Source organism: Pipistrellus hanaki, assembly GCF_964339955.1.
Source record: "Pipistrellus hanaki genome assembly, chromosome: 2".
Taxonomy (NCBI): domain Eukaryota; kingdom Metazoa; phylum Chordata; class Mammalia; order Chiroptera; family Vespertilionidae; genus Pipistrellus; species Pipistrellus hanaki.
In genome coordinates, this window is record NC_140504.1 from 188,669,294 (window position 1) to 188,689,580 (window position 20,287).

At 60.6% G+C, this 20,287-nt stretch overlaps 1 protein-coding gene across 2 annotated transcripts in view; it reads right to left on the reverse strand.

Moving 5' to 3' along the window:
- Window positions 1–295: 295 nt before the first annotated feature.
- Window positions 296–20,287, reverse strand: part of ALPL (alkaline phosphatase, biomineralization associated) — a 55,589-nt gene continuing 35,597 nt past the window's right edge. For both annotated transcript variants that reach the window (XM_084874987.1, XM_084874988.1), the window contains exons 2-12: window positions 19,279–19,442; window positions 15,279–15,398; window positions 14,876–14,991; window positions 13,368–13,542; window positions 12,463–12,638; window positions 9,414–9,557; window positions 7,512–7,581; window positions 5,228–5,362; window positions 2,923–3,114; window positions 2,229–2,348; window positions 296–1,321 (exon numbers count right to left, since the gene is read on the reverse strand). In XM_084874987.1, the coding sequence (XP_084731113.1) occupies window positions 1,056–1,321; window positions 2,229–2,348; window positions 2,923–3,114; window positions 5,228–5,362; window positions 7,512–7,581; window positions 9,414–9,557; window positions 12,463–12,638; window positions 13,368–13,542; window positions 14,876–14,991; window positions 15,279–15,398; window positions 19,279–19,339 (1,575 nt within the window). In that variant the 5' untranslated portion in view covers window positions 19,340–19,442 and the 3' untranslated portion in view covers window positions 296–1,055. The remainder of the gene's footprint in view (window positions 1,322–2,228; window positions 2,349–2,922; window positions 3,115–5,227; window positions 5,363–7,511; window positions 7,582–9,413; window positions 9,558–12,462; window positions 12,639–13,367; window positions 13,543–14,875; window positions 14,992–15,278; window positions 15,399–19,278; window positions 19,443–20,287) is intronic.

A 20,287-nucleotide genomic window follows, 5' to 3' on the forward strand; every position in this document is an offset into this window, starting at 1 on the left:
AGGGTCTAGCACAGACTCAACATTCGTGAATGAATGAATGAACGAATGGGCAGCTACCATGGGCCAAGGCACAGAGCTGTTTGTGGGTGCCACGCATTCTTCTTTAATCCTTACGGCAACCTAGGTGTGGGCTGTCCCCCATTGTTCAGGCGAGAAGATGGAGATGCAGAGACACCAAGCACTTTGTCCGAAGTCACCCATGGGTGTTAAAGAACCCTTCCCCCTCCCTCCACCCCCACCTCCACGTCTGTCCTAAGTTCCTCCCTGACCACAAAGACTTGGCTCTGTCCTCAAAAATATTTGGAAACTTTTATTTAAATGTTTTGTGTTCCCTTTTAACCAACACCAAAAAGAGAAAGAGTTTCTTGCCGTTCCAAACAGGAGAGTCACTTCAGAGAGGAGCTGGCGTGTGTGTGTGTGTGTGTGTGTGTGTGTGTGTGTAGTGGGAAGTGTCTGCCTTGCAGCCTGCTCTTCCCAGCCCAGGCCACCGGGGGCGGGACAGCCAGGCCCAGGAGCTGGCTTCCTGGAGCCCGGGAAGGCCTGGGATGAGGGAGTGAGCAAAGCCCCATCCTGAAGAGGATTGGTCTCCCCTTCAGGCGGGGACATGAGCATGGAGGGCCCTGGTAGGTTCCAGACGGAAGGAGAAGGGGTGGGAGGGTCAGATCCGGAATGTTCCAAGGAAGCTCCAGAGCCTCCGGATCGCGAGAAGTATGTTTGCTAGAAAAATAAGACGCTTTGAGAATGTCTGCAGTCTGTTCTCTGCCTGCCCTTGAGAAACCTACCCTGTTGGCCAAAGGGGCCTCGGGTGGGGTGGGGTGGGGGTGGGGGTGGGGGTGGGGGTAGGGGCTGGGCGCTGGGCTGGGCCCAGTGAGGGACCGGAAGGGAGCGGGGCATGGCAGCGGACTTTGGTTCCTGGGTCCCCTTCCTTGCAGCTGCAGAGGCTGCGGGTGCCCCACCTCCCTGCCCCTTGAGGTGCGGGCCGCAGGCGGTGTGCGCGCTGGGAGAGGGAGGCTGGCCGTCTGTCACGGGCTGGTGGGTGCCCCGGGCCTGGGCCCTCAGAACAGGACGCCCAGGGGGAGCAGGGCCAGCAGGAGCACCAGGGGGCCTGGGGCGGGGCTGCCGGAGGAGCTGGCCGAGGCACAGTGGTCGCGGTTGGCGCCGATGCAGGCCGCGTACGCCATCACGTGGGGGATGTAGTTCTGCTCGTGGACGCCGTGCAGCAGGTGCGCCATGGGGCCCTTGGCGAACACCGCCACGTCCTCTCCGCCGTGGGTCTCGTGGCGCAGGGGCACGGCCGACTGCGCCTGGTAGTTGTTGTGAGCTGCGGGCCGGAGGAAACACTAGCAGAGCCCACCGAGGGCCTGGCGCCATGCAGCTGCTTCCCCCTGCCCCTCCCGGGCTGGCCGGAGTGACCCACTTTACAGAAGGGAAAACTGAGGCTGCGTGCGTGCGTGGAAGGCGTTCCACACAGGCCACAGGATTCTGGCCGGAGTCTGTTCTCAACCCTCAGAAGAGAACATCAGCTCTTTGGATTAGAAGGAAAGAGTCAACCTGGGAGAGGCTCTTACCATGGGCTGTACATTAGACCCTCCTCCCCTCCCCCCAGGGGTCTCTGGGGACATCAAAACAAACGTACATTCTACGCCCTGACTAGTCTGGCTCAGTGGATAGAGCGACGGCCTGCGGACTGAAGTGTCCCGGGTTTAGTTCCGGTCGGGGGCATGTACCTTGGTTGCGGGCATGTCCCCAGTGGGGGGTGTGCAGGAGGCAGCTGATCGATGTTTCTCTCTCATCGATGTTTCTAACTCTCTGTCCCCCTCCCTTTCTGTAAAAAAAATCAATAAACTATTTTTTAAAATGCACTTTCAACAGTAGGGAATTGGAATGGCTCATGCATTGGAATATTACGCAGTCAGTAAAAACGACACGGAGCAGCAAAGCCCTGTGTGTGCCAGGTGCCATGCTAAGCTCATCAGACCCCTTTCGTTTTCCAGGCGACCGTGGGAGGTAGAACCCGTTTAGGGAGGACACTGAGGCTGAGAGCTGAGGTTCTGGGCCCAAGGTCCCAGAGCTCATGAATGGTTTGAGGGAATTCACACCGAGACCGTTCTGACTCAGCGCTGGTTGTTCTGAGACCCCGGACCTTGACCACAAGCCTACACTCTGTTCCCAGGCCCATCTCCGAGGGGCGTCCTGCCCCCTCCCAGCCCTGCGTCGTGGCATCTCACCGTAGTCCACCATGGAGACGTTCTCTCGCTCACCGCCCACCACCTTGTAGCCGGGCCCGTTGCCGTACAGGATAGCGGTAAAGGGCTTCTTGTCAGTGTCGCTCAGCATGGGGGCCAGACCTGCACAGGAAGACAGAGGTCCAGGGGTCCTGTGGGAGCTCTGGGGGTACAGTCCCTTCGAAGGGCCAGACCCGCCTCCCTGAAGCCACCTTCCAAACCTGATTTACTTCCCACCACCATCCTTCAGTTTTCGCTGCGCCCACATCCCTCCCATCCATCAATCCATCCTCTCTCTCTCACTCTACCCATCCGTCCATCATCTCGCCCAGTGGTCGGCAAACTCTTTAGTCCGCAGAGCCAAATATCAACAGGACGACGATTGAAATTTCTTTGGAGAGCCACATTTTTAAAACTTAAACTTCTTCTAATGCCACTTCTTCAAAACAGACTTGCCCAGGCCGTGGCATTTTGTGGAAGAGCCACACTCAAGGGGCCAAAGAGCTGCGTGTGGCTCGCGAGCCGTAGTTTGCCGACCACGGGGCTAGGCAGCTGGCCACCCACGCATGCATTCCCCTCGCTCAGTCCTTCCACTCTGCACGCCCCCAACCACCAGTCAGTCCTCATGAGTGCCACCTGTGCCAGGCACTGAGCTTGCCGGCTCTCCCAGATGCCCACCCGCAGGAGGCCTACCTACCGAAGATCGAGTTGCCGCGGGGGGTGTACCCGCCGAAGGTGAACACGTGGGAGTGGTCGGCGGTGACGACCGTCAGCGTGTCCTCCAGGGAGGTCATGGTGCCGGCCAGCCCGATCGCCTGGTCCATCTCCACCGCCTCATGCAGCGCCTGCTTGGCCTTGCCCTCGTGGTGCCCGTGGTCGATCCTGCCTCCTTCGGACAGCAAGGCAGAGGCCTCGGTGAGGAGGAGGGGGAGACGGTGGGCAGCCCCGAGCCCCACAACACGACCGTGGGGCCATCTTCCTCCGGTGGGGAGCTGCCACGTGCCGGGCACACGAGGCTTCCATGCGGCCATTCGGCCTGGCCAGCGGCTCAGCCGGGTGCGTGGCGGGGCCAAAGGCTTACACGTGGAGAGTGCAAAGCCAGGAAAAGCAGATCCGCCTGACCGGAAGCCTGCGCTCCTCCCACCACCCCACGCTGCTCCCAGCACCCCTCCTTCAGCTGCTCGGAGTCCCCGAGACATCGGAGAGGCGGGGAGGGAACCAACGTGCCCGAGTGCCCCCTCGGTGCCAGGCCTGACAAGCCGGTGTCCTGTTTCCCCCTCACATCGATCCTGGGCAGAGGTGAGCACAATCGGCCCCATTTACAGACGGAGCCACTGAGGCCTGGCGTGGGGAAGTCACGTGTTTGCTGGGATCTGAACGCAGGTGTGCCTCGCTCTAGAGTAGGGGTGTCGAACTCAATCAGAGAAGGGGCCAAAATCTAAAATCCAGCCTAAATCGCGGGCCGAATGGTTTACTGAACAGTCATAAACTGACAATGTCATAAACTGACAGCGGAGTGCAGTGATGACAGTGCGGTGCGGGCCACATTGCAAGGCCTGGCGGGCTGGATTTGGCCCGCGGGCCTTGTGTTTGACACATGTGCTCTAGAGCGCCTGCTTTTCCTCCTGCACTTCGAACAGACCCGCTGAGCGAGAAGCTCAGCCAGCCTGATGCATCCCACGCTGCCGCCGCAGTGAGCACAAGAGGCCTGGCACGAGGCCGGCTTCAAGGCCACAGTCACGGGCTGCGCGACCTGCAGGAGCGCCTCCTTGTCTCCCACCAGGAGAGGCTGCCTGGGTGGACACTCCCAGCGCGGAGGGTCCTGGGCCCAGGGGCCTGGCCACCCGCCCTGCCTGAGCCCCACCGCTCGGCCTGGCAGGCTGGGAGGGCGGGCCTCTCCTTTGTTGTGGCTCCGGAGCAGCTGGCCTGGCGGGCCCCGTGCTGGCCCCGCTCACAAAGCCCTCTGCTCCCGGGGGAGCCCCAGCTCCCCGCCTCCCGCTGGCTCTTGGCTGGCTCCTCGGCGTCAGAGGCCTGGTCCGGGCCAGGCCGAGACCGAGACCGAGACCGCCATGCTTGAATGGGAACCCCGGGGTTTGGCAAGAAAGTGGTCAAGCCGGGCTGGCGGCCACTGGCCTCTGGAGGGCGGAGGGGTCTGAGTGTGTCTGTATGTGTGGAAATGAGTGTGCGTGTGTGTATGTGTGTGTTTGTGTGTGTGTGTACATGAAGACAGTGGCTGTTAGGACTTTGGGAGATTCCAGGACCTTTACCGTGTCCTCAAACTTCCAAGGACTTTATGTCTCTGAGCATAATGGATGCTAATAACCCTCCTGTGAGAGGGGACTGTGTGGACCTCATTAAAGAGAAACGTCTGGTGGAGGCCACACAGCCAGTGGAGGTCACACAGCCAGTGTGACCCCAGCCCGAGCCTGACCCCAGCGCCTCGCCATGGCCCGGGAAACTGTGAATGCCGCACTGCTCACTCCCAAGGGTCTGGTCCTCCCAATCTGGGGGACCTGGGTCATCACAGGGCCTGCCCTGGCCTTTTCTTCTCAGGGACCGGACTCAGGAACCTGACCTTGGCCCCACACATGCCTAAAAACAACGGAAGTCCAGCTGTGAGGCTCCCGTGGACCAGCAGGCATCTGCAGAAGAGGCCCCTGGCCTGTGTCCTTGGGCCCCCCCCTCAGGCAGCTGCTCTGAATGCAGATGTCTCCTGGGCCTGCGGGTTTGTCCTTTGGAAGCTTAGGGGGCTGCACACCTCTCCAGAGCCAGGTGTCCGGGAGGACCTCCTAGAAGGAAGAACCCGCCTCCTCTTCCAGGAAGCCTTCCTGGACTAGGAAGCCCGCACACATGTATGGGTGACGAGCACTGCCCTTTTCTCCCCCAACCCACACCCCATCCTCCCCAAAGGACTTCCCCCCATCGTCCCACACTGGACAGGTCCCCTGGAGAGCGGGCCTCCCTGTGCCCTGGCCTCAGGGCTGTGCACCCACAAGCTCTACCTTCCACCAGCAGGAAGAAGCCTCTGGGGTTCTTGCTCAGGATCTTGATGGCGACCTCCACCATCTCGGAGAGGGACGGGTCCGTCACGTTGTTCCTGTTCAGCTCGTACTGCATGTCCCCCGGCTCGAAGAGGCCTGCGGAGGGGGCGGGGGGGGGGGGGCGGGAAGGCGTCACGGCCTGCCGGGAGGACCCCTGAGGACCCGGGGGTGTCTGCGGGAGCACGGGTTCCCCACCCACAACGTGGGGGCGAAGCGGAGGGAAGGCAGCTCATCTGGATGGCTCACGGCACCCCAAGTGTGGTGTGGGCGCACCACGGAGAGAGGTCACAGTGTCCGTTTAAAGAGGAGACTGAGGCTCAGCAGGTCGGTAACGGCTGTTTTCAGCTGCTGAGTCGAGATCTGGGAGTCAAGTCCCTCCACCCGCCTCCCAGCCTGAAGGGCCCCGGATGCAGCACCGTGTCCCTCAGGCAGGACTGTGCCCTGGACCGGACCGGGCAGCGCGGCTGCGTGTTTACAGGCCAGCCGCAGGCCAGGGTTGAAGTGCACAGTGCCCTGCGCAGGCAAACAACAGGAGGTTTGGGGTCACTGTCCCTTCTGCTCACTGAGCTCACTTGTCCCGCCTTGGAAGCAAGGAATGACCCATTTCTTGTCCATGTCACGAGATGGCATGTGCACCGGCTGGCGTTTTAGGTTCTGGGCCTCTTTCCAGAAAAATCGCCCTTCCTCCCGTGAGTGTGTGCACAGCCAGACAAGAGTTCCGGTCCGCAGAATGCTCACTCTGTATCACGTGCCACTCCGAGAGGCGCCAGCCCCCAAGAGGGCACCCAGTGAGCCCGGGTGGCCCCCTGCCTCAGTGACTAGGGCTGGCCGGGCAGCCCATGGAATTCTGCAGGAACGGTGATGTGTGACTCTCGGGTCTGGGCCTAAGACACGGCGGCTTCTGCTCTGCATGCTCTTGGGTTTCCGGGAGAAGCCGGCCGCCATGTCGGGAGGACCCTCAAGCAGCTCCAGGGAGAGGTCCATGGGGCAAGGAACGGAAGCCTCCTGCCAGCCCATGAGCCACATGAGTGAGCCATCTTGGAAGCCCAGACCCAGTCTAGATGACGGCAACCTCCTGAGAGACCCAGCCAAGCTGCTCCTGATCCCTGACCCCAAAACAGCACAAGCAACAATCTACTCTTATTTTAAACTTAAGTTTTGGGATAGTTGAACACACAGCAACCTATAACCTATACAATACACTAGCTCATTTAACCCTCATGACAACCCTGAGGCAGGCCCTATCATTATCCCCGTTTTATAGAATCATTCCTCCTTTTAAAGAGTAGACTGAGGCACAGAGAAGATAAATCACCTGCTCGAGGTTGCACAGCTCATACATATGTGGTGGGAGCTGGATTTGAACCCGGCACTCTGGCTCCAAGAGCCATGAGTGGCACTGTCCTGCTCCGTGTGGGGTAGAGTCTGTGCCACGGGACCCAGGCAAGCGGAGGGCTGTATGTGTCTGGGGCATCCTCCAAGCGCCCAGCTCTGAGCCCATAATCACCGACGACACACCCAGGACCCGAGGGCTGAGCTCCTCGGGAAAGGTTTGCAGGAGGCTTTGCCACCACTTGCTGGGCATGCTAGCCGGGTGGGAAGGAGGACTCAGGTGTGGCTGCATGGGGTGCTCACGTCCCCTGCCACCTAACCCAGGGCCCTACCCTGGCTCCCTTCCCCCTGCGGAGGGCGCGCACGCACACACACACACACACACACACACACACACAAAGAGGACTCAGGTGTCTGCATGGGGTGCTCACGTCCCCTGCCACCTAACCCAGGGCCCTACCCTGGCTCCCTTCCCCCTGCGGAGGGCGCACACACACACACACACACACACACACGCACACGCACACACGCACGCACGGTCAAGACCAGCAGAGACAGCCAGGCTGGCTCCCGCCCTGGCCACACAGCAGGGCTGGCCTGGGACGTGTTTGCCTCGGCTCCGACTTACCTGGCCGCACGCTAGTCAGTGGGTGGCGTGCAGAGGTGGCTTCCGTCTCTGACCTTCAGTGTCCCCTGTGCTCAATGTACTAGTCTCCCTGCACAGCCAGCAGATCTGGGGCCGAAATTCTATGAACCAGAACCCCTTCCTCACCCCTCCCAGGCCCCGGAGCCTGAGGGCAAAGATCCCTAAGGGGGGGGGGGGGCTGGCAGGCTGAGACCTCACCCCCAGGGGCTGGGTCACACAGCTCTGGCCCCAGGGCACCCACCACTCCACCCCCCCCCGCCCCCTTACCTAAGAGGTAGTCCACGGTGTTGGGGTTGAGGGCCAGGAGTTCAGTGCGGTTCCAGACGTAGTGAGAGTGCTAGGAGGAAGGGCCTGTCAGTCGTGTGGGGGCTGGGGGAGTGACCCCAGCTGGTCCCTGAGTCTGGGATGTGTGTGTGTGTTTCCTTCCATCCTTTCACAATCCTTCCCTGAGGACTGACCATCCCCACCCTCAAGAAATGACAAATAAATAGCTAAGTCTAATGTAGGGGAAGGATCCTGAGAGACCAGGGAAGGCTGAGCCCAACGGTGAGATCAGGGAGGGCTTCCTGGTGGAGGCGATGTCCTAATGAGGCCCTGGAGGACAAGTGGAAATTGTTCAGCCTGGCGCCAGGGAGTTGAGTTCTAAATGGAGGGACATGGGGCACGGAGGAGGAGTGCCCACTGAGAGGCATGAGCTGTGTTCGTTGAGCCATGTAAGAGCTGGGGCGGGGGGGGGGGGGGGGGGAGAGGGAGCAAAGCCCTCGCTCTCCCCGAGGGACCCCCTGTGTCCTGGGTGCAGGGCACAGAGGCCACAGAGAGAGGCTGGCTGTCTTGCCTGGAGGTGGCAGCCTTCAGGGCCCAGACTGGGGGTCCTGGCACTGCCAGAAACCCGCTCTGAGTCCTGGGGAGTGTCCTTTCTCTGGGCAGTGACACTGGGACCAGTGGTTTTCAAACCTCAGGGGTTATTGTGGGAAGGAGGCTATTATGGCTAAGACAATGGGGCTCTGTTCCCCCGCTCCCATCCTGTCCTCTGCTTCCCAGGGGTATGTTATCCCATTGAACCCCACATCGGCCCTATGAGGTCGGGGTGATTATGTCCATTTTACGGATGAGGAAATTGAGGCACACAGATGTCACAGCTATTAGGTGGTAAAGAGGCACGGTTCGCAATGCATGTATGGCCTCCGGGGAGCCCCGGTGATCCCTGCCCAGGCCAGTGCTGGGGGCCCTCTCCTTCCCTTGGGGGCCTAGACTGAGCTCCATGGAGCTCCCCGCCCAGGCAGAATTAAGCTCCGCTCCTGCTTCCCAGGTAGAGACATCGAGGCTGTCTTGCGGGCCTGGGCCGGGAGCGGCTCTGGCCCGGCCCGAGCTGACTCAGAAGGAATGGGAAAGGTTCAAAGCAGCTCACCAGCCCCGCGGGGGCCATTCCCCAGCCCTTGCCCCCAGCTCACTCCTGGCCCGGCCCCAGCCCACAGGGCCTCCCCTGGGGCCGGTCCTGGAACCCTCAGAAACCCAACCCCAGCGTGACATCAAAGTGGCTGCCAGGCTGCTCCCCACTGTCTTCAGCGCTGACCACAGTCATGCAGACCCCAGCTGCCCCGGGCCCGGCGGCCGGCAGCCCCGGGAGCCAGAGCCCCGGCCCTTCCCACGTCCCTGCCTCCCTTCCCCAGCACGTGCCCTCGCCCTGGCCAGAGCCAGCTCCCTGTGGCGGGCTGCTACCTCCCGCCCTGCCGCCTCTGCCTGCGAGACCTCCCGAAGCTGCCTCCCCGCGGCCAGGCTTCCTCGGCCCCTCCCCGGGGCCTGTGCCCCCTGGGCTCCAGCAGGTCCTGGGCATCCACCACGCGAGCAGACGGTGCTCCCCGTTTCCTTGACCATCCGATCCATCACTGGACCTCATGCCAGTCAGGGGCCCTGCACACAGTAGGGGCCTTGCACACAGTAGGGGCTCAGGGGACTGAATGTCCGTGCAGGCTATTCCCTGGCCCACCCCCCTTCGTGCGGCCTAGCTCTCCCATCGCCCTCCTCCGAAGGAAGGAATTGTTTGATTGCCTACTACGCGCCATTCCTGCATCTGATAGGCCATGTGAGCCCGCTGAGGTAAGAAGTATGACCACCCAGCCCCAGCCCCACCGCAGGCAACCCGGCATCGGCCCCCGAACGGCTGGCTACCTTGTGTCTGGGCTTGAAGCTCTTCCAGATGTCGATGAGGTTCAGGCCGTCCAGCCTTGTGCCCCTGGCCTTCTCGTCCTGCTCGTACTCTACGTCAGTTCTGTTCTTGGGGTACATGTACTTCCGGCCGCCCCCCATGATCACCTGGAGGGGGCAGGAGCCGTCAGCACCCTGGGGTTCCCAGCTGTCAGGCAGCCCCGGGGGCCCGTGGCGTGGGCGTCTCTCCCCCTGGAGAGTCCCGGGTCAGTCCGCGCTGCTCCCGGGGCCTCCCCATCCCGGTGGGGGCGGACAGAGTCTGCGGGTCCCCGCCCTCACCTGCTCTCCAGACCCTGACAGATGCCCCTTGGGTAAGAGCAGTGCCCCAGAGCACCCCAGACACACCCCCCTCGACTTCACCCCAGGCTGCAAGGAGCCGTGTACCGCACCCACTTTCCCCATGAGGACGTGGCTGCAGAAATTGGCTTTCTTTTCCCCAAGGTCACACAGCCAGGAGGGGCAGAGCCAGGATTCGAACCCAAGCCTCCTCCTACCATGACACCAGGGCCCCCCACTGTGCCCGCAGAGCCCACGGTGGAGGCTCCGGGAGCTTCCTCTCCCCACAGCCAGGGGCGAGGTGCCCGCAGGCCGAGGCCTCGCCGGGAGGTCCGGGGCAGCCCAGCGGAGCCCGGCGCAGGCGGCCAGGGCTGCCGTCGGCGGAGCCACCGCCGGCTAATTTTACGCGCGCGGGCGGGGGGCGCGGGCTGTTTGTTTTCCTTGGGAGCCCATGTTTGAAGTCCTGGCTATTTTTAAAACGGGGCCAAGAGCATAACAGCTGCCGCCCACAGCCACCACCGCACCGGTGTCCCGGCACCGCAGGCGTCAGCCCAGGCCGCCGCCCCTGGCTGACACCTCGGGGCGCAGTGCCGGCGGCGTTTCCAGGCCCCCACCTTCCCCACCTTCCGCTCCGGCCTCCCGGGCCTGCGGAGCGGGGAGGTCCGGAGGGGCAGGGCGCCCGGGACCCGCCGGCATCACGGGAACTGGTGGGGACAGGCTCTGAATCCCGACTGTCCCTCCTGACCAAGGGCCCGTCCCTCTCCCCTCAGAGCCGCCGTGTCCTCACCTATAAAATGGAAATAGCACCCCCCCCCCACTGGCCAGGAGCACTGCAGGCACCCAGGGGGGCCTCCACGGAGGGGGGGTTCCCATAGGGGCACATTCTCTGGGGTGAGCAGGCTGTGCGAGGAGGAGGAGGAGGAGGAGGAGGAGGAGGAGGAGGAGGAGGAAGAGGAGGAGGAGGAGGAGGAGGGGGAGGAGGGGCCCGGGTCACTGACCCCTGGGGGCTCCCCGCCCCCCCATTCCCACAGAACCTGACCCCTTGGCGCCTCCGGCGTGGCAGCGAAGCCCCCAATCTCCGTGCCGGAGCCTCCCGGTTCCAGCCGGCAGAGACTTCACACGGGCTCATTAAATCCCAAATAACAGACTTGCTGTTTGGCTTTGGGGTTTGGGTTTGCGTCTTTCTTTTCCTTGTTGTTTTTTTAGCCAAAGATATTTATTTTCAGGGCGGACACCGGGATTTTTGTTTCATGGGCGGCCTGAGGGCCGGGGGCTTTGGGTGGCGGAGACGCAGGGCCGATGGGGGAGAAAGGGACGGGGAGAGAGGAGGCCCGGGAGGAGGGGCGGTCCTCACCGGCCCTCCTGCCTCCCGCTCGCCCACGCTCATCCCCCGTGGCTCCTGAGGATACCCCCCTCACCCCACCCCGCACCCCCACGGGAGAAACCTTCCCTGAAACTCCTGTCCCCTCTCAGGCGGCTCCTGCCAAATCTCTCTAAAGAGCAGCCCCATAATTATACCCTGCGCTTGTACAACAAATGTTCTCACATCATGACCTCATCTCGGCCTCCGGTGGCCCGAGGAGGGGGCACGCAGGCTCTCCGTTCCCGTACAGGTGGGGACACTGAGTCGGGGAGGAGCAGTGACTGGTCCCAGGAAACGGGTCAGGATGGCGGCCGGGCCTCGGATATAGGATCACTACACAGGCCAGCGGGACAGTGTGTCCTGAAAGGGTGTTACGCCACCAATAGGAGAAGGGGAGGCTTGGGCTGATACAGAGGCCGGGGGGCACTTTGAAATTGGGGGGACTCTCTGGGGGCCAGAAGGAGGGTCTGGGAGCCAGCGCATTTGTCTGGTAAGGTTAGGAACAGGTAAGGGGTAGGCAGGACCTGGAGCTCCCTCTGAGCCTCCCCGAACCCCTTCTAGGCTCGGGGGGCCACCTGGTCCCCACTGAGAAAGGAACAAGCTGGAGGTTCTCATTTAGGGAGAGACCATGGGGACCCCTCCGGACGTGTGTGGGTGGCAAGCGTTCATGCACCTGCTCGGGGTTTTAAGGCTTGCGTTTCGGGCAAGGACAAGTGGCTCACTCATCATCAATGCCACCGCTTTCCGAGCAGTCACTGGGTGTCAGGCCCTGCAGCCTCTTCAGGGACCATTGCATTTGGCTCCTGCAACGGGCTTACTGAGCGACTGGTACATTTCCCCAAGGGGGTGTGGAAGGGAAGGCTCCGAGAGGTGAAGTGACTGACCCAAGGTCACACAGCCGGCAAACAGGGCGAGGATTTGAACCCAAGAAGTTTAACAGTGAGAGTTGGCGCTGCCCCGTCCACACCCCCTTGCCCCTGGGCGTGCTGGAGGAGCCGTGGGGCACAAGCCTGTTGGTGCACGTGGGCATGTGCGGGGCAGACCCTCCTCCGATGGCCACCCCACCTCCCGGTGCTGTGGGGGTGCCGTGCCAGGCTCCCACTGACGAGATAATCCCTGGGCGCCTGGTTCTTAGTGTGGCGGCGGCCACATCGGGGTTTATCCCTCAGCCCCACCGGGAGGGATCCTACCAGCCTCCCTGCCCCGACCACAAAGCCTCTAATGGGCGGGAGCCCTCCCAGGTGTTTGGGGAGCCAGGCCACGCTGCTTCTCCCGGGCCAGCCTGTACCTGAGGCCTCGGCCTCCCTCGCCCCATCTGAGATCCTGCCTTCCGGCCCGGGGGGCCCCTGCACTGGCTGCACCCCCAGAACTCGCCTCGATGTCCCTGACGTTGTGCATGAGCTGGTAGGCAATGTCCTTGCAGCCCTGGCTCAGGGCCTCTGCGGGCATCTCGTTGTCCGAGTACCAGTCCCGGTCGGCGGAGTGGGCGTAGGAGGCGCTGGGGGTGGCGTGGTTCACTCGCGTGGTGGTCACGATGCCCACGGACTTCCCTGGGGGGTGGGAGAGGAAGAGCGGTTGGCTTCACCTGGAGACGGTGGTGTCCAGGCTGCCTCTCCCTCCTCCTGGCGAAAGCCTGGCCTCCTGTTAGTTGCCATGACTGCCTGGGCCTCAGCCTCCCCATCAGTACTTAACGGGGGGGGGGGGGGGGGGGAGCAGGGGAGAGGACTTCCATGTACACTGGCAGCTCAGACACTGCCTCCTGGAGGACCTGAGCTGTGAGCACCTGGGCGGAGTCCTCCCTCCACCGAGGAGCCTGCAGGAGCACAGCGGGCCCCTGCGGGCTCTCAGGGGGTGGCGTCCCCTGTGCCAGCTGGCCTCGGACCCTGGACCCTAAAGCTCCAGGGGACACGGGCCAGAGCCTCCCGCTTCCGGGAGGAAGGAGGAGGAGATGTTTCCTGACCCCCCACAGGCTGGCACTGGGCTGGGCCCTGGCCTTCCTCACCCCGAGCCTCGGAGGGGCCATGTTTTCGTGCCTGTTTCACGGTGGGAGGAATGGCCTCGGGGAGATGCTCCAGGACCGGGACCCACACCGGAGTGCGTTCCTAACCCACCAGCCTCCCTGTCCCGGGCGGGATCCCCTGGATCGTTCAGACTCTCAGAATCGGAGCTGGAAGAGCCCTGCAGAGCACCTTTTCCCTACCCTCCCACCATGGTACAACTGGGGAGACTGAGGCCCGGCAGGTACCAGCGCTGGGCCCACCCCCCCCCCGCCCCCTCACCGGCGTCCTTGGCCCAGCGCAGGATGGAGGTGACCTCGTTGCCCTGCGTGGTGTTGCAGTGGGAGCGCTGGGTGGCGGCGCTCACGCCCACGGTGCCCTCGTTGGCCTTCACCCCGCACAGGTAGGCGGTGGCGGTGCCCGCGCTGTCGGGGACCTGAGCGTTGGTGTTGTATGTCTGTGGGCGGGGAGGGAGGGTTGGAAGGTGGCCAGGCCCTGGCCCACCCCGCTGCCCGCCCACCCCTACTCACACCACGGGGCCTCAGTCCCACCCTCCTGCGGGCCTCCTCTCCCCCCCCCCCCCCCCAGAAGCCGGGAGATAGGCTCTGTCTCCCTCACAGAGAGGCCTCCCCCAGCCTTGGCCGAGCCCTGCTGCCCGCTGAGGTCCCCCCAGAGTCACAGCACCACTATGCTGCCTGCTCCCTGCCCCCACTCCCTCTGTCCTGGCAGCCAGGGCGGCAAAAAGGAGCAGGAGGGCCACTCTCCAACACGTGGAAGCGACTGGCAGAGGAGGGGGGCGGGGCCAGCTAGGCCTCTGAGCCTGGGACTGCAGGAGCCAGAAGGGGGAGGGGAAGGCAGGTGATTCTGGGAAGGGAAAGAGGAGGCGGGAGGCTCAGTTCTTGAATGGGGGTGGGGGGAGGCAGGATCTAGAATGGGAGACATGGCCACGGGGCCTTCCCCTGCTTCAGAGTGTCGCAAGCATGTCAAACTCATTTATTACACGAGGCATGCGGCCCGCCGGCTGCGAGTTTGACGTGCTTGGTCTAGATCTGTGGTCGGCTAACTGCGGCTCATGAGCCACATGCGGCTCTTTGGCCCCTTGAGTGTGGCTCTTCCACAAAATACCACGGCCTGGGCAAGTCTACGTTGAAGAAGTGGTGTTAGAAGTTCAAGTTTAAAAAATGTGGCTCTCAAAATAAATTTCAATCATTGTCCTGTTGATATTTGGCTCTGTGGACTAATGAGTTTGCCGACCACTGGTCTAGAGGATCTTTATCTCAGAGCACCACTGCCAGCGATGACGACACCAGTGACGACAGCTACCACTTTACAGCAGCCACCGAATTAATGTCCCAAGCCACCTTTGGGAGAGAATGGATGCAACAGAACCACGTGGATGAGTAAAGATGGCCAATTCCCTTTAGATCAAGTACAGACGCAGGGATAGCTAGTCTTGGGGGGGGGGGTGGGGGCGGGGGAGAAGTGAGGAAGGGCCTCAGGCTGCTGTCACGTTTATCCACCTGGATGCTGTTATACCCACACGGGCAGTTTGTGAAAACCCATGCTGTGCGCGTGTGCACTTTTCTCTTGTATGTTATTCTTCAATCGATTTTTAAGAATCAATGAGCTAAGCCCTCAAAATAAAGTCTCGGGAAGTAGCTGCTGCTGCTCCCATTTCACAGAAGGGCCTCGGAGGCGCCAGGAGGGCGAGCACTTTACACACACACACACACACACACACACACACACCCCGTCTCCTGCGAGCTGCCGGCGGAGGGGGGCGGGCTCACCTTGGAGAGGGCCACGTGCGGGAACTTGTCCATCTCCAGCCGGGTCTCCTCCCCGGTGTTGTGGTGCAGCTGGCCCTTGAGGATGCGGGCGGCCGTCACCGTGGACACGCCCATCCCTGCGGAGGGGAAAGAGGGCCTCAGCCTCGCCAGCCAGTCTTCTCGGGCACCCACAGCTCTCTAGTTTGGTGCCAACTCAGGCTGGGCACTGGGCACCGGAGAATGGCTCTGGGCACCCCTTCCCCAGACCCTCAGGGAACCGCCGGTAGAGCCTGGCCCCACTCTCTTAAAATGTTCCCAGGGCTCCAGCCTCTTCAGCACAGACCCCTCCACCTCTGCCTAGCCTGTCCCCCCCTGCCTCCCTCCCGGGTGCCCTGTCCAGCCCCCCCTCGGCCCCAGGCCTCACCGTCTCCCAGGAACATGATGGTGTTCTTAGCCACGTTGGTGTTGAGCTTCTGAAGGCTCAGGGCATGTTTCAGGGTCTGCTGGGCTTGGTCTCGCCAGTACTTGGGGTCTTTCTCTTTCTCTGTACAGACAGCAAAGCAGCGTTATTTGGCAGGGGGCGGGCCTAGCTACTCATCCCCAAGGGCAGGGTGCCGGGATTGGGGCGGGAGCAGTAGATGCCCATCGGACAGTCATGGTGTGCTTGGTGAACCTGTTCCTGTCTAATCCTCCAAACAAGCCTATGGGCCCTGGGTCTTCTCCCCACATCTCAGAATGGAGAAACAAAGGCTCAGAGACACCCAGTGACCAGCCCAAGGCCACACAGCACTGGCAGAGCTGAGTTCCACGCCAAAGCCCAGGCTCTGTCCTCCCGCCCAGCAGAGCGACATTTCTGCCAAGGCAGCAAGTGGATTGGGCTGGCGCGAGATTAGGAAGGTAATGTTTAAGCCGTTCAAGAGAACAAACTACTTACAACCGGGGCGTCCCCAGGCGTCTCAGTCATCAATTATAAACTCCGCGTGGCTTACTGATTAAAGCGGGCTCAGCAGGAACCCGGCTTAGCGCTGGAAAGTGAAACTTGTCTTTTGTGTAAAGACCTGCCTTTTGTTTAAGGAGCCAAATGGAAATAGCTACGCACCACCTCACTCCAGTCAGGATAACTTAGCACGTTCTGAATCCCCAGTCTTCAGATAAAACGGAGCCAGGAATGCTCTCTTTTCTTCCTCTTTTTCTCTCCCCTCTCTCTCCCTCGCCCAGTAGTCAATCCTCCAGGGCAGTGGTCGGCAAACTCATTAGTCCACAGAGCCAACTATCAACAGTACGACGATTGAAATTTCCTTTGAGAGCCGAAAACCGACTTCTGCGCATGGGCCACGAAGTGTCAAAACACGTGGTGTTTTGTGGGAGAGCCACACTCCAGGGGCCAAAGAGCTGCATGTGGCTCGAAAGCCGCAGCTTGCCGACCCCTGCTCCGGTGGAGAGGACACAGCTGTGGTGTCTGACGAACCTCAATGGCCCTCCTTCCCCACGCGGCTGTGCCAAGTCCCGGCTGTGTAGACAGGTCACCTCCCCGAGCCTCAGTTTCCCCCCCTTCAAATGCGTGGTCTGTACCTTCCTCTCAGGGTCTTATGAGGAGTGGATTAGGCAGGGACACACCTGAGGGCCCCCAGGAGAAAAATGAAACCCCCCCCCCTTCTTACCCCCAGGCCTGGACTCCCATGTTTTTCCAGAGGCCCCGCTCCCTATCCCCTGGGCATCGGGGCCTCCCTGTGCCTGCTGGGCTCCCCTCTGTACGTGGGCCGCTTAAATCAGCGCATCGGGGTACAGAAGCCTCGAGATAGGCTCTGTCTTCCAGGGCCTCCCGGTCATAGAAGGGAAGGCTGAGGCCGGGAGGAGTGGGGGAGTCTTGTCTAAGGCTGAGGACTCGCGCCTCACCCCTGGGCCCAGCTCAGGCCTGCAGAGCTGCCAGGCGAGTGCCAGGAGCCTCGCACACAGCAGCCCGGTGGGCAGCCACTGTGTTTCCTCCACGTTATAAATGCCACAGGGGGCATGGAGATTAGAGCTGAGAAAGAAAAACAGGAAACCCACACATCGAGGCTGTGCCCCTGCCTCAGGTGGGGGAGGGGGCAGAAGGAAGCCACTCCTGGCCTCCAGCCTGGGGCCCACCACACTTCACTCCCTCCCCCAAGAGGTCTCCCCTATGGCACCCACCCCAACCCCTTAGCCCACCACCTTCCCCTGGCAGCCCCCGGCATAGCCTCTCTCCTGAAGGTGTCTGTAAGCCCACTGACTTCAGACCCCGGGCAAAGCGGGGGACACAGCTCCCTGCAGCAGAGCTGGGACCGAGTGAGGCGAAGTCAGGGATCCCACTGGCTCGGGAGACCCCCCCGCCCCCACCACAGTGCCCGGCGCTGGTCCGGGAGCTTCTCTGGCCATCCGGGCGCCACCCGGGTGGGGATGCACTGCTACCCTTCCTGGCCGCCCGCCGCCTGCCGCCCCCCTCGCCCTGCGCCTGCTGCTCCTTCCCCACACACGCTCTGCTGCCAGTTTGCCCAGCTCTCACCGGAGCCATCCCAGTCCCGTTCAGTGGGTGCCCACGGACCTCATTGGCAGAGAACCAGTGAGGCCATTGTGTTCACAGCCCATTGCTTCCTCGGCTCTAATCACCGTGCGGCGCTACGCTTGTCTAACAGCACGTACTGTGCGGTTTGGTAAATGTGACGTTCAAAAGGCACACCTGCCTTGCGGTGGCAGGAATGTACCTGCGGGTAGTCCCCTCCTTCGGCGTGGGGGGTTGGGAGGGCAGGGACCTGGGTGTCCCGTCCCTGGAAGTGTTCTTCCTCGGTCTGGGCGGGGCTTATATGATCTAAAACCGTATCTACGACTAACTTGGTGTAAGTGACACCAAAGTTTTTTTAAAAAGAAAGAAAACTCAGTGTGCCACCCTGCACACTCATCAGAGTGGCTAAAACGAAACAGATCGCACAAAAAAACTGAATTGCTGATTTTTTTTTTTTAATTGCTGGATATTTAAAGGTTTTTCCTTTCATCACTTTTTCATCCTTTTTCCTTCTCATCCATCGGTTCACCTCTCACCAGCTGGGCGCTGAGAAAGCAGGGACTCGGTCTCGGGTCCCCAAAGGTACCCAGTGAAAGGCATCATGGGGTCGCAGAGGGAGCGACAGCCTGGGAACCCAGCAGCTCGGGGTCTCCCCCAGCTCGGCACTGACTCGCTGGTGACCTGGGAAGGCCGGTCCTCCTCTGTACCCCCGTTTTCTGATCTGTTGAAATATCTTCTCCCGAATAGCCCCCCTCCCTGCTAGACACTGTGACTGTGCCCTGTCCTTCCCACTATAGCCTTGAGGAATTATCTCCACTGAGCGGATGGAGACATTAAGGCTCAGTGAGGGCGGTGGGGGGTGTGCTTCCAGCCACATGGGGGATGGAGCCGAGGAAGGCTCCCCGCTCTAATCACAGATACGGAAACGCTAAAAACAACAGCAGCAGCAACAACAAAACCCAACTCAAAACAAGTAAATACAGTCCATAGCTTTAAAAAGAAGGAAAAGAGGGAAGGGGTACACCCAGAAATTTAAAACCAGAGAAGTAAACAGGAGTGGATGCTGAGGACCCTGGGATATAAAACAAGATGCAGGTCTAGGTTGAAGCTCTTTTAAATGTTGTTGTTGTTGTTTTTTAATATATTTTATTGATTTTTTTTTTTTTTTTTACAGAGAGGAAGGGAGAGGGATAGAGAGTGAGAAATATCGATCAGCTGCCTCCTGCACACCCCCGACCGGGGATGTGCCCACAACCAAGGTACACGCCCTTGACCGGAATCGAACCTGGAACCCTTCAGTCTGCAGACCAACAATTACAAACCACAAGGAAATGCACTCACTGCTCCGTGAGCTAAGCAGACAAAAGCGACAGGAGACTGAGCATACCAAGCCTGGGAAGAGTTTATCGAATAACTTCAATTTCAGGTTACAGAGAGATGAGAGAAGAGAAACCTCAATTAAAAACAAGAAAATATAAAGCAGGGCCCAAACGGTTTGGCTCAGTGGATAGAGCGTCCGCCTGCGGACTGAGGGGTCCCAGGTTCGATTCCGCTCAAGGGCATGCACCTTGGTTGCAGGCACATCCCCAGTGGGGGGTGTGCAGGAGGCAGCTGATCGATGTTTCTCTCTCATCGATGTTTCTAACTCTCTATCCCTCTCCCTTCCTCTCTGTAAAAAATCAATAAAAATATATTTTTTTTAAAAAAGAAAATATAAAGCAGGAAAGCGTGACCGATAACATGAGCATGTGGGATAGCCGAGCTGGGACTTCCCATTCTGAACGTTTGTTTCCTGCTCTTAAATACTTTGGGTGATATTGTGGCCCTGAACACAGGCAATGCCCTCCTCCTACCCCACCTGCACCAGGTCTTCCCGCCCTCCGTCCGGGCCCCCCAATCCTACCTGGCACTAAGGAGGTGGTAAGGCAGGTGCCAATGGCCAGCACCAAGAAAGGAGAGATCATGGTGAGCTCCAAGGCCTGCTCTCTCTCTGGAGCCAGAGGTACAGTCCACGGGGGTGGGCTGGCAGTGGTCAGCCGTTAGCTGATGTTAGCTGATGCTCCGATCCTAAAAATGAAAAATACATAATTTAAAAAAAAAGGACACATGGGCCACAGCTCCAGAGTTCATAGGTTCATTCACTCAATTCCTTCGTCGGTTCATTCATTCCCCAAGTCTTTGTTAAGCACCACAGGCCAAACCTAGGGATGCCAGCCTAGGTGGTCTCTCCCTTGGGAAGCTTAGTCACGCGGCGGTAGAGTTAGGAAGGAGTGCCATGCCACAAAGTGGTTCCCGCCCATTTCCCAAGCCAACTCGAACTGTCAGTCTGTCCATCGGAATCCACCAGCATTCGGGCACTCTGCGCCCTGCTCCTCAAATTGTAGCCTGAGTCAGAGCCTCCTTCGGGGCTTGTGAAGCTAGACTCTGCCCCCATCCCCACCCTGGACCAGAGATTCTGACCGGGCGATGCCCCTGCTGTTGGCCCATGGACCACCCCGTGAAAAGACTGTTCTAGACCATCAGTCTTCAGGCTCTTGATTACCTGTGACCCAAGAACACCAGAGACAAAAAAAAAGAGCTCCCCTTCTCTTCCAGAGCTTGTCCTTTACGGTGAGAGATAAAAACCACAGACGTGACCGATAGGAAAAGACTGGCCGGGAAGGGTGGCCATTTCTGGGCAGTAACGTTCCAGATGACTCCAATGATTTACTTTTTCTCTGAGTGTCCCAAGTTTCCTTCTGCGCTGAGATGCTACCTTTATACTTTTTTGAAAATGTGAACAGATGCTCGGGGGGGTTCCACATCCTTGCCAACACTTGGGCTTTCTGCGCGCGCGCACACAGGAAGGGTTTGGGGTGATTCTTCCCTCCCCCCTCCCCTCCCGCCTGAGAGCTCCGGCTTACGACTGATGT